This window comes from Mesoplodon mirus (genome assembly GCF_964341445.2).
Source record: "Mesoplodon mirus genome assembly, chromosome: 4".
NCBI lineage: Eukaryota > Metazoa > Chordata > Mammalia > Artiodactyla > Ziphiidae > Mesoplodon > Mesoplodon mirus.
In genome coordinates this window covers 63,616,095-63,630,684 of record NC_138979.1, presented here as the reverse complement: position 1 = coordinate 63,630,684, position 14,590 = coordinate 63,616,095, and the positions used below count along the sequence as shown (strand labels likewise).

General features: G+C 56.2%; 1 protein-coding gene across 5 annotated transcripts in view; it reads left to right on the top strand.

Annotated features, from left to right (window-relative positions):
* The window catches only part of STRA6 (signaling receptor and transporter of retinol STRA6), a gene marked incomplete at both ends in the record, with an annotated part of 29,031 nt that extends 17,494 nt beyond the window's left edge, over positions 1-11,537 (top strand). For all 5 annotated transcript variants that reach the window (XM_082619003.1, XM_082619002.1, XM_082619001.1 and 2 more), the window contains 11 exons: positions 1,211-1,278; positions 1,445-1,521; positions 1,794-1,855; positions 2,795-2,957; positions 6,800-6,875; positions 7,912-8,045; positions 9,184-9,301; positions 9,391-9,492; positions 10,139-10,302; positions 10,567-10,716; positions 11,368-11,537. In XM_082619003.1, the coding sequence (XP_082475129.1) occupies positions 1,211-1,278; positions 1,445-1,521; positions 1,794-1,855; positions 2,795-2,957; positions 6,800-6,875; positions 7,912-8,045; positions 9,184-9,301; positions 9,391-9,492; positions 10,139-10,302; positions 10,567-10,716; positions 11,368-11,537 (1,284 nt within the window). The remainder of the gene's footprint in view (positions 1-1,210; positions 1,279-1,444; positions 1,522-1,793; positions 1,856-2,794; positions 2,958-6,799; positions 6,876-7,911; positions 8,046-9,183; positions 9,302-9,390; positions 9,493-10,138; positions 10,303-10,566; positions 10,717-11,367) is intronic.
* Between the last annotated feature and the right edge of the window lie 3,053 nt (positions 11,538-14,590).

Below are 14,590 nucleotides of genomic sequence, written 5' to 3'. Positions count from 1 at the left end.
TTGAGAAAGGTTAAAGACACAGATGCAAAAGGCTGATTGCTCTGCAGATGTGGAGGGTGAAGGAAAGGCTTGAAGGGTGGCATCTAGGACAGACAGCAGGTGGGTGGTGGCGCCAGTTGCTGACATACACAACGCTGGATGAGAGCAGGTGTGCGGGGGACAATGTGTAGCTGTAGGGGTGTGGCGCTGAGGGGTCTGGCGGGGAGCTGGACTGTGGGCCTGGAGCTCAGGAGAGGGGCTAGGACTGAAGCCAGAGAAGGAGTGAGGTCCCCATGGAGGGATGAAGAGTGAAGGGAGAAGAGGCTGGTGGGCTCAGCATCCCCGGGGTGACCCTGAGTCCCCCACAGGCCCACCTGACTCTGGGTTTCGCTCTCACAGGGTAGCAGTAGTGTGCTCAGTACTTGTCACTACTGCCCTCCAGATGCTCAGAGGAGGGGAGCAGCTCCCCAGGATACACAGCACCTTGTCCAGGCCCTTCCCTTCTCTTCCAGGGATCTTCTCGGCCTCTCCTTCCATTGCATGCCTTTCCTCTTGGGAAGTCTTAGGAGAAATAAAATCCTCTTTGGCCCTTGGTCAAAGAGTTTTAAGCCTCAAAGGACACAGTCAAGCTTTGAGCTGACCCACACCTGCCCTGGATCTCAGGGTTGCCATGGCAACAGGTGACAATGGCCTATATTTGCCTAATCGTCAGGGGCCAGGGGCTCACTGCATCTTACTGTGGGCCTCTGCCACTTGGCAGGGAGTTTAAGGCCTGGAATGTGGCTTAGACAAATCAGGTCACCCTTGTGATCTCCCTGGAGTAGGAGAGGGCTGGGGGGATCTGACCTGAAATGGCCCTATCCCGTGTCCTGGTCACGGATGTGCTCGTGGGACATAAGTTCCCTTTTGCTTCAGTCTTAGCTACTAGAGGCCAGAGGGCCAGGAGGAAAGCAGTGATGTGATGTGACTGAGTAAAGCTGGAGAGAGTTGGAGATAGACCTTAGGAAGAACTTCCCTGCATTGAGAGTTCTTAGATAGGAGACTGATTAGTCTTTTATTTACGGAGGAGGAAAGGGCAGCTTTGGGGGGCATGGACTTCATCCCCACGGGATGGCCCTTCTCTGTACTCCACCAAAGCCAAGAGGTTTGTACGTGCACCTACCCTGAGCCAGGGCCCTAGGGATGGCTCGAGACAGGTCCCATCTGCTTGTCCATTTGTCTGTCGCCACAGGGGCTGCAGAACAGCTACTCTGAAGAATATCTGAGGACCCTCCTTTGCCAGAAGAAGCTGAAAAGCAGGTGAGGTCCTAGGGCCAGGGGACAGGCCTGGGCAGGCAGGCTTGTTTGGGAGGCTGGCACTGGGCAGCATGGTGGGGCAGAGATGAGGAATGAACCAAACCCTGGGGCCCAGGCTCAGGGCAGGGGCTTCTCCTGAGAGCTCCCTCCTGCCTGGGTCTTTCTGCAGCTCCCACACGTCCAAGCAGGGCTTCCTGTCCCGGGCCTGGATCTACTTCAGACACTACATCTACACTCCACAGCGAGGTATGGCGTGGGGAGCTGAGGTCAAGAGTGACAGGTGACCTCACCCCTATTTTGCATAGAACAGCTGCAGTAGAAGGTCCGCTCCTTTCCCCAAAACTCTTGTCATCAGGAAGAACAACCCCAGCTTGGGACAAGGGGAAGCCCCTGGCCTGGCCTTGGTGGTCCAGGTTCCTGTGAGCCCTGGCCCTTTTCCTAGGCCTCTTGGGAGGGATGGGGCTCCTGGGGCTGGATGGTGCTGGGGTTCACCACACCCCTCCTTTTGGGGACTGCAGGATTCCGACTCCCCCTGAAGCTGGTGCTTTCAGTCACCCTGACAGGGACGGCCATCTACCAGGTATGTCCTGCCTCTGTAGTGCCATTTGCCTCTGGACCCCTGCTCCCAACCCCCGAGCCTGAGATGGCTCAGGCCCTCAGCTCAGCTCTCCAAAAGCCCCGCCCCAAATCCTGTCCAGCTGCTTCTGGCCATCTTGGGAATGCTGGCCTACCCAGAAGAGAGGGGATGGGAACTCTTGTTGCGCTCACATAGGGTCAGAGCACGAGTTTTGGAGTCACATAAATGTGGATTTAAATCCTAGCTCCTTTATTTACCTCCTGAGTGACCTTGGGCAAGTTACTCAACATCCCTGAAACAATTAGCTTAGCTGTGAAATGGAAGAAATAGAATTACTTCCTTTTAGTTGGGAAGATTTAGTGAGATAATACATGTTTGATAAATCCCCACCACCACTACCCACCCCTCAGAAAAAAAAAAAAAAATCAAAAACCCTGGAAGGTAGGTATGATTTTTCTCCATTTTACAGATGGAGGAAATTGAGGCTGAGAGATGAACTTGACTTGGCCAAGTTCCTACAGTTAATATCTCAGGGTAGCCAAAATTTGAATCCAGGTCTGTCCATCTTCAGCGCCTGTGCTCATTTATAGGACACTTTGCTTTCTCCAACATGGAAAAATTGGAAATTTTATATTCTGAAGTTTAGATAGATAGATGATTGATAGGCAGTCAGAGATAGACACATATACTTGTGCTGCTTGAAAGCATATCTGAGGCCTATGAGGCTAAAGTCGTATCTGTTGGTAATGTGCTGATTAGATGCACAAGGATGCTGCTCTAAGGGACAGATAAGAACACTGTGAAGGGTGGTGGGCATGTGGCTGCAGCCCGTGTGCTGCCAGAGTTTCTTCCCTGAAGTCTCAGAACACACTTTTCCTGGGATGGGAGTGCCTGGTGTGAGCACAGCCAGGCCCTGCCGCCCTGATTTGGAAGTTCTTCCAGGTGGCCCTGCTGCTTCTGGTGGGCGTGGTACCCACCATCCAGAAGGTGAGGGCAGGGATCACCACGGACGTCTCCTACCTGCTGGCTGGCTTTGGGATCGTGCTCTCAGAGGACAGGCAGGAGGTGGTGGAGCTGGTGAAGCATTACCTGTGGGCTGTGGAAGGTGAGGCCTCTCGGGAGCCCCTGAGGGCCAGCAGTGGGGACCTCAGCTGGGATACCTGAGCTCTGTCGCAGGTGCTGCGGACATGCGGGGTGTCCTTGGGCATGTCCCTTCCTCTTTCTGCGTCTTGGCTGCTTCATCTCCAAATTGGGGTGGTTGGAGCTTCCAGTTCCAAGTCTCTGAGACCTTAAGGTCACCTGTGCTAAAGGCCCCCGTTAGCTTGTGTGGTGTCTCCCACCCCTACCCCTAGTGACTTTGCCCAGCTCTGCAGGTGTGGAGATGGGGGAGGGTGTGGTATGTGTGAGCTAAGGGGACAGTCCCAGGCCTTTGCTGCGGGTGGGGGAGGGGAAAAGGAGGCAGTGAAGTGGGACAGTGTGCCAGGATTCTGAGCTATTCCTCATGGCAGGTGGGTGGGTTCAGGCAGGGCGGATGCTTTCTCTTCCCCAGTCCCTGTCCTCCAGGCACTTCCTTTCTCCTTCCTTCCCTTGACAATGAGCTCCTGGGCCCCGGAACTATACTAGTCTCCCCTTCTGTGGTCTGATGCCTCCTTATCCCTTAGCCCTGTTTCCCACCTACGCCACCTCCACAGCCCTGTGGAGGAGACTAAGAAGTATCCTTACTTGACACACGGGGAAGGAATCACCTGAGGTTGTACAGCCAGACAGACGGGAGCCAAGAGAAGAGCACAATCTCCTGATGCCCAGGCTGGGGCTCTCCATCACCTTGAGACAAAGCCTGGTGGTCAGGTGTCATGGGGCCTGCACCCTCTGCTGGCTTGGGAGCGCCTGGCAAAGGCACCCTGGCTCTTGAGGAGTAACATGTGATGGTCAGAGTCTAGGCTGCCAGTATTGCAGGTGGAGGTGTGATTGCTCTGCAGCTCTTTCTTTCCATTACCATCAGGGAGGGAGTAGGAGTGGGCAGAGGTGTGTGCAGTGACTGCTTCCTTCCCCGACCACCACTCCCACCACTTTCCTGAGTGTGTCTGCTCCCTGGAACTGTGGCCAAAGCCCATAAGATAGACAGGTGACAAGTTCTGGATGGGCTGAAAATGACATCTCCAGGGAGATTTTCCAAGTTGGCTGCAATCTGGGCCACAGGCAGGAGCAGACATGGCCCACATCAGTCCACATCCAAGCTCACACCTTGCTCACAGCAGCCCTGTTTGGTCAGCATCATTGATCTCATCTCACAGAGCAGCAAATCAAAAGGCAGAGGGAGGGCTTCCCTGGTGGCGCAGTGGTTGAGAGTCCGCCTGCCGATGCAGGGGACAAGGGTTCGTGCCCCGGTCCGGGAGGATCCCATATGCCTCGGAGCGGCTGGGCCCGTGAGCCATGGCCGCTGGGCCTGCGCGTCCGGAGCCTGTGCTCTGCAGCGGAAGAGGCCACAACAGTGAGAGGCCTGCGTACCGCAAAAAAAAAATAAAATAAAAAAAGGCAGAGGGAGGAAGTGACGTGTCCAAGGACAATGGATTTGGTTTCTACTCAACATATCTGACGCTTCTAGTCACATGCTGTAGTTTCCAAACCCAAATGCTCCCACTTTGGATCTCCTTGGATGCAGGGGTCAAACAGATCAGTGTTCAACCTTCTAGTTCACAGACAAGGAAAACTGAGGCCCAAGAGGATTAGAGATATGCCACAAGCACTCAGCAAGCCAGGGATGGAACTGAGATTAGATCTGAGCTTGGGGACTCTTTGGTCTATTCTTAGCCTAAGAAGCGAATGTCTTCTGAGCTTCGAGAGCCTGTTTTAGGGCTACCCACCTGGCACCTGGACTATAAGCCTGGCATCATTCACAGAAAGCTCACACTCTGAGTCAGGCAGACTAGATTAGAATTCCTGCTCCATCACTTACCAGCTGTGTGACCCGGGCAAGCCACTTTACTCCTTTGGACCTCCATCTTTCTACCTGCAAATTGGGTGCTGAAGCTCTAAAGGCAACCTCGTCCTAGAGCCGCTTGATTGAGTAGGGGAGAGAGAATGATCCACAAAATCAGGGCCCAGAAGGGGGAAGATGCAGAGTCCCAGAGGAGGCAAAGTGCAGGAAGATTTTATGGTACCAGGATTAGGAGGGACCCAAGTTTGGACACATTTGAGGTTGAGAGGAGCAAGAGGTAGACAAATGGAGACCAACGGCCAGGCTGGGGCCAAGGGGGCTGGCTAACCCTTCACCCCAATTAACCTATTCACTCACCTGGGCAGGCTCAGCAGGCAGGTTCCTCACCTCCTGGCAGAAACAGTCCAGAATGTACCTTCGCTGGCACCGTGTTGGCTCTAGGAGGGCAGCTGGAGCAGGGCAGAGCTGCGCAGACCCAGGGCTTTCTCCTAGCCTTACCTTTCAGAAAAGTGCCCCCTTCTGCCCCTGGAGGAGTGAGCCAGGGACAGGCAGATTGGCCCCGGGTCTCTGTAGCGGTCATCCTCAATACTGGCTGTGCCTGAGAATCACCTGGTAACTTGTAAGAAATCCCAAGGCTCAAGCCAGACTTCAGAAACCTTGAGAGTGGGGCCCAGCCTCTGTGATTGGACAAGCCCTCCCCACGATTCTGATGCCAGCCTGATTCTGAGAACCACTGTAGCAGGAGGTCTACGCATGTCGGTTGGCTGATTGATTTCAATCAGTTGCTGTTTGAAATAGATCATTAAGACTCTATCTTTGGGGAAAAAAACAAAAAAAAACCCAGTTCAGTGGTTCTTAACCCTGACTGCACGTCGGAATTACTGGGGTTGCTTTCCCAAAAGCTACGGCCTGGGTCCTATGCCCAGAAATTCTGATTTAATTGGTCTGGGGTACAGCCGGGGCCATGGGAAGTTGAACAACTCCAGGTGATCCTAATATGCTGTCATTGCTGAGACCCACATCTCCAGAAGCTGTGGCTACAAGGACCTAGTGCTTGCCTTTCCCGTGTGTGTTTGCTCCCCTCCTGAGTCTCTGATGGGAACCAGGAACACTTCCCTTGGCTGACTAATGAGATCAGAGTGCAGACACCCTGGGCTCATTCTGGGTCTGCTTGGAAATGGCTGCACCACTTGCTCTGTCACTTCCTAGGAGTGTGGCTGGCAGGCCAGGCCCTCTCTCTGAGTTTCAGCTTCTTTGTTGGTCCCATGTCTCCCTGTGCCTCTCCTGTGGGGTTGCTATGAGGGTGTTGAGTAAGACTGGATGTGGATATAGGGTGGAAGGGTTGTAGCCCTGCATCCCTGCTATGCTAAGTGCCAGGCTTGTTCACAACACCATGCATTCTCCCTCAGCTGCTGGTGATACAGGGAACTCATGATCTGTGCAGATGGACAGGGTGGGTGGCGACCTGGGGAGGAGATGGGTAGCAGTGGTCACTTCCCTCATTCTGATGGACTCAGGCCACACTGACGGGTGCTCACATCTTCACAAAGGCCATTGACACAGGCCCTGATGGGGTTTTATGGCTCACAACATGCTGGGAGATGGGCAGCCCAGCAGTGGCCCGGCATGGGCAAGCTGAGGCTGGGAGATGAAATGACCCCATGAAGCCCACACAGCCAGGAAGCCATGGAGCTGAAGGCAGATGCCACATTGGGTGGAGTCTCTCACGGGGGGTCACACAGCAATGGAAGCAGCAAGACCAGGGTGAGGGCCAGGTCTGCAGCCTCAGAGCCGGCCTTTCTCTGTCTTGGCCACCAGATGTCACCTGGCAGTACTGGTCAAGCAAGGTCATCGACTTATACTGGATCTGAGAACAGGGGATGTGACAAGAGGCCTCTGCTCAGAGTGGGGCGTGGGGCAGGGATAACTCCCACCCAGGTACCACCCTGGCAGCAGTTCGGGGTCTCCCAGGCCCTGACTTCCCACTTTGCTCCCTTTCCACCTTCCAGTTTGCTACATCTCGGCCTTGGTTCTGTCTTGCTTTCTCACCTTCCTCATGCTGACCCGCTCGCTGGTGACACACAGGTGAGTGACAGGCTCTGACTCCGCCTGGTGCAGACGTGGGGAAGGGGTCAGAGCCCTGTGGGCCTGCAGGACCCCTGACCCAGGAGGCCTGTGGGGAAAAGCTTGGGGCTGGAGGGAGGGAGAGTCCCTGCAGGACCAGGCTGTTACTGAGCCCAGCTGCCCAGCTGCCCTGTGGTGGGTGGAGAAGTTGGGGCATCCCTGTCTGGTTGGAGAAACATCTGCGACTGATGGACGGCTGATGAAGGGCTGGCGTCGGGCCACCTGGGAAAGCTGGCATGCTACCTGGGAATGGAGATGAGGGAGGAAGGGTGCCACAGGCGGCAGGAACTGTGTGGGCAAGAACAAGTGTGAAGTGTGGGTGAGGAGTGGACTGGCTGGCGCTGGGGCGCCAGAGAGATTATTGTGGGACATGGAATGCCAAGCCGCCTACCTTGCCCTTTCATGGTGAATGGTAAGGAGCACTGAGGAAATGTGGGCAGAGAGGGAGAGAGGCTTCTAGTTGGGAGTAGAGTGGGTGGGGAGGGGAGGGCCAGGGACTTGGCAGGGAGCTGGTCCGTATGCTGTACATTTATCAGGCCTCAGGGTTCCTGCCCCAGGATCTTTTCTCACAGGTTTGGCTCTACTTAGGCTGGCATATCGAGGCCCTCAAGCCTCTGCCAGCCTGGAACCTTGCCTCCTGCCCTGACGGCCGAGCTGCAAATCACTTTCCATCCCTACTGTTGTGTCCCACGTTCCTGACTTGGCTCAGGTTGAGCCTTCTGCCTTAATTTGTCTCCCTTGATCCCTGCCCCGCCCCCCACCAACTCAGTCTTATTCATCCTTTAAGACACAACTCAGACATCACCTCCTCTGGGAAGCCCTCCCTGATCTCCCAGGCTGGGTTAGTAGCTCCTCTGGGCTCCCACAGCTCTGGGCTTCCCTGCCCATGGCCGTGGGTTGTATTAGACTGGGAGTTCAGCCAGAGGCTGTCCCAGAGCAGGAAATTAGGGAGCGTGTGTGCTCCCTGAGATCTCTGGCTTCCTCACTCCCACCCCAGGGCCAACCTGCAAGCTCTGCACCGAGGGGGTGCCCTGGACCTGGGCCCCCGGCCCCCGAGCCCTCGCCCCTCCCGCCAGACCATATTTTGTTGGATGAGCTTCACTGCCTACCAGACTGCTTTTACCTGCCTTGGTGAGCACCCCCTTGCCCGCTCCACCTGACCTCGGCAGGCCCCACTGGCCTGAGTGGGGGAGGGGAGGGTGCTCAGCAGGTCTTGGCTGCCTCTGGGGGTGCCTCTGCCTGTGCTGGAGCTGGCTCTGGCGCAAAAGCAAGAGGAGGGACCCACCTTGCCTTCCCTGCCCTCAGGGAGTCCACACAGGTGGGGTGGGGGTGTAGGTGCAGGGGCCCTTGGTGAAAGGATACCTGTCACATGAGGATGGCTCCTGGGTGCCACCAGGGGTTTACACAGAAGGTGACCCAGGGCTGGAAAGTTCGAGGAGGCATATTCCTGCTTCTGTAAGGGAGGGCAATATCATGATGGGCTGTCTCAGGAGGTCATCCCTGTCACTGGGAGTATTCAAGCATGGTTGTGGCCATGGTTGGGGGCTGCAAGGAGGGCCCTGCTCTGAGAGAACTGGACTAGATTAACTTCAAGGACCCCTCCAAGCTCCGAGTTTCTGATTCTCCCCTTGGGCACTGCAGTGAATAAAGTCCTTGCAAATGCGAGGGGGCTGGGGCCATTGTTGCCAAAGCAAGGGCCTGATTTCTCCCTCTGCTGCTGGTTCCTTCAGTTCTCACCTTGCTGGCGGAGGTGGAAAAAGATTATAAAGGGGTAGACGAATCACTGGCACTAAAAGTCATAATTCCTCGTACAGGTAAACTTTATGCCTCTGAAACCCGTTTGTACATATACCATGTAAACAATTAGCCAATTGTTTCAACAGGCAACTTTCAGGTGCCTACCATGTGCCAGGCTTTGGCCAGTAGGAATGCAAACATTAATTTCAAATACTGTCTTGTCCTCAAGGACTCAGGAGCACCTGGGGGAAAATAACATTTGCAAAGCACTCTGTGGTTTTCAAAGAGTTGCTACAGATACTGTCTCATTGGATCCTCACAACAGCCCTCCTGGCTAGGGGCTGCTTATCCCCTTTTTACAGAGGAAGAAACCAAGGCTCAGAGAGGTAAAATGACTTGCTCAAGGTGGCACAGCTAAGCAGCAGCAGAGCAGGTGTCTGAAACCAGGTCTGCCCAGTTCCAAAGCCTTGGACTCCTGGGAGTGGCAAGGGTGGGCTGATGCCTTTCCCTGTTCTCCTCCCCATGCTGGCAGGGCTGCTGCTGCAGCAGATCCTCTTCTTCCTGGGGACCTTGGCCCTTGCCTTCCTGGTGTTCATGCCCGTGCTCCACGGCAGGAACCTTCTGCTCCTCCGATCCCTGAAGTCCTCGTGGTGAGTGAGGCAAGGGGCTGAGGGCTCTGGGACTGCTTCCCCGAGGACCACTAATAGTGACACCCGCCCCATCCCCTCACCCCCCACAGGCCCTTCTGGCTGACTTTGACCCTGGCTGTGACCCTGCAGAACATGGCAGCCCACTGGGTCTTCCTAGACACTCACCATGGACGCCCAGAGCTGACCAACCGGTGAGGTTGCTCCCGGGCTTGCGCCTCCCTTAGGCCCTCAGCTGCTTCTTCGGTGTCTTTGTTTTTGTGCCCTTCTCCCTCGTCTGCCATTTTTCCCCTTTCTCTAATGGGGAGCCCAGTGAGCAGTAAAAAGAGCTTGCCTTAAAAGGGGTCAGTGACCCAGCTTAGTCCAAAATACCTCTCTGTTTACCTGTCACAGGGCCAGAAATACCCCCATGAGCCTTTCCTGTTTGGGGGATCAATACTGCTCTCCCCTTTGCAGGAAGGAGGTTAACAGAAATATTATTTCTGTGCTAGGCTGTGGGAGGACCTTGGCCCCAGGAGAGACTTAGAGTCGGTGGACAAGGGACCCAGAGGAGGGAGGTGGGGAAACCAGGGTCATAGAAAGATCCAGGTGGACCTGGACTTAAACCCCACTGACTAGCCAGACAGCCTTAGCGAAGTCACCCAGTCTCTCTGGGCCTCTGTCTCCCAGATGGGTGGGATGAGTGAGCTGGGTTAGGACAGCAGACCCAGCCCAGAAGATGGGTACCCAGAGGTGTACTCAACGAATACACGGCAGTTGTGGTCATCTAGGTCTGACACTGACCCTGAGGAAGGGACTCTGTGTGAGGACCTGCCTCAGCTCTCTTCTCCCTGACCCCAGACGAGCACTCTATGCAGCCACCTTCCTTCTCTTCCCCATCAACGTACTGGTGGGTGCCATGATGGCCGCCTGGCGAGTGCTGCTCTCTGCCCTCTACAATGCTGTCCACCTTGGCCAGATGGACCTCAGCCTGCTGCCACCTAGAGCCGCCACTTTTGACCCCGGTAAGGTTACTGGGCAGGAGCTGGGGGCAGGGGATGCTCAGGCTGCCTAAGCAGTGCGGGAGGGTCTGCCCTGACCTGGTCTCTACAGAGGATGTCTGTAACCCCAAGCTGTGGGTATGTGTAGCGGGCCATGTGCAGTGCACGTGCAACATGCTCAGGTGCCCACGTGATCGCGTGCAGGGTGTGCAGGGCACTCCCTCTGTCTGTGTTAGGTGCCGGCTGGGCGCCCCCCCGCACTAGCACTGCCATTCCCCACCCACCCAGGCTACCACACATACTGCAACTTCTTGAAGATGGAGGCCAGCCAGTCACATCCGGCCTTGACAGCCTTCTGTGCCCTGCTCCTGCGAACTCGGAGGCCCCAGCCCCGCACGGTCCCCCGGGATGGCCTCAGACTGGGGGAGGAAGAGGAAGGTGAGCCTTTCCACTGGGAATGGGGGGAATTGAGCCCACCCGGCTTCTCCCAGGAAGGAGGCACGCCCCCTCTCCAGCAATGCAAGGGAGAGAGGGCTAGGAAAATGCCCACTTTCTCTCTGGGCTGCCTGTGGGAGACAAGAAGTGAGAATTCTCCTGGTCCGTCTCAGGGTAATTTTTCCCATAATACTAACACACACACACTTTCTGTCACGTGTGTGCACACACACTCACTCCTCACATGGAGAATGAGATAGCTGTCTCAGAGCTAAGGGGCTCTGTCACCCCTACCACCCCAGGCCACCCCCTGCCTCTCCTAAGCAGTACGTCCTCCCCTGCCCTGCTGCCTGGGAAGTGTGTAGTAGGGAGGGGGACCCTTGCCCCAGCCCTGCCTCCAGTCCCCTCCACAGAGCTCATCCTTTCCCTCTTCTGCTGGCCACCCAGAGGATGACGCCCTGAGCCTTAACAAACACACTTGTGCACTGCACACTCTCCTGGCTTCCCACCCTGTGAAGGTGCACCTGGAGCCCCAGGTTTGGCCTCCCTCACCCTACATACACAAGGGGTTTTCAGACTCTGCTCAGGTCTTGGTGCTGGGGGTGGGGCTTGGCCGGGTGTGTGTTGAGTGACTCACGGAAGGTCTCTTTTCAGGGATGCAGCTGCTGCAGACCAAGGACCGGGTGGCCAAGGGATCAGGGCCCAGGGTAGGCCGAGGCAGGGCCCGCTGGGGTCTGGCATACACGCTGCTGCACAACCCAGCCCTGCAGGCCTTCCGGAAGACAGCCCTATCAGATGCCCGGGCCAACGGTGCCCAGCCCTGAAGGTGGGGAAGGCCACCCCGCCGTGTCCTTGCCTGTGCTGGAGCACTTCCCATCCTCCCAGCCCACTCCCTCCCCAGCTCTCCCAGCCTCATCACTCCAACTGTGGCAGCCTCTCTGCTTGGCACCAGCTCTGCCAGCAGGTCCCGGGGGTTCAGGGCCAGCCGGGGGTTGCTTTGCTTTGGTGGGAGTCTGCCAGCGCTGTGAGCCTCAAGCCTTGGGAAGGCTCTGGTCTGCCCCTTTGATCTTGGGAAGCCAGCTAGGGCTCTGGAGAAAGCAATCGGTGGTTTAGGCCCTTGGTCCAGAAGCCTCCCAACGCTGGCTCTGCCGCCAGCCTTCAGGCTTCACGGAAGCCTTCTCCTGATCGGGGCTGGTGATGCAGGCCAGGACAACCTAGGATTCCAGCTGGGCCCACTCAGCCTTGGAACACACCACTGTGACCAGACACAGCGCTTCCTCTCTCCTGCAGCTTTCCCCGCTCCTCCTGGGGGGCCCCGTGGCCTGCAAGGCAGCCCAGGAGGAAGCCATGGGCTCCTACCTGGCAGCAGTCACGGCTCAAACCAGGCCCCACAGTGAGCTGGCCACACTTGAGAGCCTGATATTTTTGTAGCTGGTATGCCTTTAGATATTATGAAAGAGGTTAGTGTGCTCCCTGTAATAAACTTGTCCCTAAGAAACAGTCTTCCTGAAGGGGAGGAGTACATGGGGAAAACCGCCCGGCATCTCAGTCAATCAACACTGTGTTTATGGGGCTTGGGTGGGGTTGGGGTACTCTGGTCAGTGCTGGGCTGGGCACTGGGTGGGGGGCAGAATGGGAACCATGGCCACATCCCTTGAGGTGGTGGAGAGACTGGGGACCTATGGTGCCACCCCTGAGCTGTGTGAGCATTGGCTTTGGAAGTAAGACTGATTCTGGGTCTTCGAGAATGAGCAGGATTTGGGGAGGAGGAGAGATTTCAAGAGATGGGGAGACAATATGAATAAAGGTATGGAGGTAGGAGGAGACTAGTACGCAGAAGGGAGGGCAGCTGAGGGGGTCCCTCCCCCTGCTGGGGACTGAGGTGCGGGCATGTATGAGTGAGGGTTTGGGGGCCACTGTGGGGCTGGGGCTACCGAGGGTGGGGCAGATGTGGCCACCCCACACACCTGGATCAGTGGGGCCTCCAGAAATATCCGCACAATTACACCACATTCCTGCACCCAAACGACAGCCTCAAACTCGCAGGAAGCCAGGCAGGGCCAGGGAGCGTCAACCCACCTTCGAGGATGCCCAGGAAGAGGGCAAAGAGGGCAGGGTCTGATCCCACTGCAGCCCACTGAAAAAGGTCTTCCTAGCCCTGTGTTAGTGATTGACGGGGTCTCAGGAATGAGAAGGCAGACTGGGTCTCTGCCCTTAATATGGAAACAGAGTCATAATAAAGTGTAATCAGGCTGGGACACTGGACACTCAGGACTGTGTGAGCCAGAGGAGGGGGCCTAGTCCAATTTGGGGGGGGTGAGGGAAAAGCATCCAGGAAGGCTTTCTGGAGGAGGTGGTACCTCAGCTGACTCTCAAAAGCTGACTTAGCCAACTGAGGAACAGGAGAAGGGTGTCCAGACTGATGGGACAGTATAAGTAAACGTACAGAGGATGAGACATCACAGACTGTTAAAGGAACAATTAATTAGCCATTCCAAGAGAGAGCCAGTCAGAGGGGCCACAAACATCTGGCTGGGGAACTCGGGCTTCACCTTGAGGGCATGGGGGGCCACGGATGACTTTAAAACAAGCGAGTACCTAGTTCATTCAGAGCACAAATGTTCCCCAGCTGCCCCCGACTCAGGTCTTAGGCCCACATCCTACTCCAAGAAGCCAAGCGTGCTCATCTGTGAATGGAGCCAGAGATGTCAAGGGGTCCAAGCTGGGTTAGGATTATCAAGCCTTAGATAATCAGAGTCAGTGGGTCAGAGTCAATGAGTTACCATATCCTAGCCCGTCCTTTGTTTTCTGAGGAAACTGAAGTCCAGAGATGGGCAGTGACTTACCCAAAGTGGCACAGCACAGGGGACTCGGCACCATCCTGCTGCTTTCCATCAGAGGTGCAGTCATCCTTGACATGTGCTCTGGTGACAACAGCTCAGCAGGAGCTGCAAGCTGACGGCGGGGGGGGGGGGGGTGGTGGCTGGGGAGGTGCTGTGTGTGGAAGGAGGAGGAAGTGGGGCTGGCCAGCCGCCAAGGCTCACAACTGCTACCCCACGTTCCTTGGCCTCCCTGCCTCCACTTTGCTGGACTCAGCAGTTCTGGGGGCTCTAGTCAGAGGCTTCAGAGCCTCTCTCATGGGGTCTTGTCCCTATGCGTAGCACCATTTGATCGGAAAAGGGGCAGAGATGAAGGCAGTAGGGAGACGCATCTCTGACTCAGCACAGGTTCTACGGTCTCCAGGTTCTGACCCCATCCTAAGAGACCCACAGGTTGCTGCCAGGCCCTCCACCCCCCAAGTCAGTTCCTGATCCCCCTGCTCTGTGAGGAAAAGACTTTCCTCCAGGAATACTATTTCCTCTTTCTGGAAATGTGGGAGGAATTACCATTCATTTCCTCTGGCTTCTCCTTCAAATATGTTCTCTTGTCCTCAGTCTCTCTGGGTCTTTCTCTTTCCCTCTCACCCCATCCTACACCCCCTCTCTCCTCCCTTCTCTCTCTCCTCCATCTTGCCTTGCCCATCCCCGCTTTCCTCACTGTTCCCTAACATCTCTTCCAGGAGCAGGAATGGGAAGAGAGGCCACAACCCAGGCACTTGATTTCCCCCATGACCCCTCCAAAACACCTCTTTCGGGCCACTGCTCAGGGACCCCAGTGAAGCCTTTGCAATGGTTGTCAGGCTCATGCCCCCATTTGTGCCATGGGCTAGGTGGGGGGTGGAGGAGAACATCTGCAGCTCAACCCAGACCTGAGCCCACCACCGGGCCACCCCTCCCTGCCTCACAGGCCCCGGAACATGTGGACAGGAAGGCTGGCTGTCCTTCCAGTCCTATCCTCCACCGGGGGCCCCCTAGATCCAGACAAAACACCAGGCAGA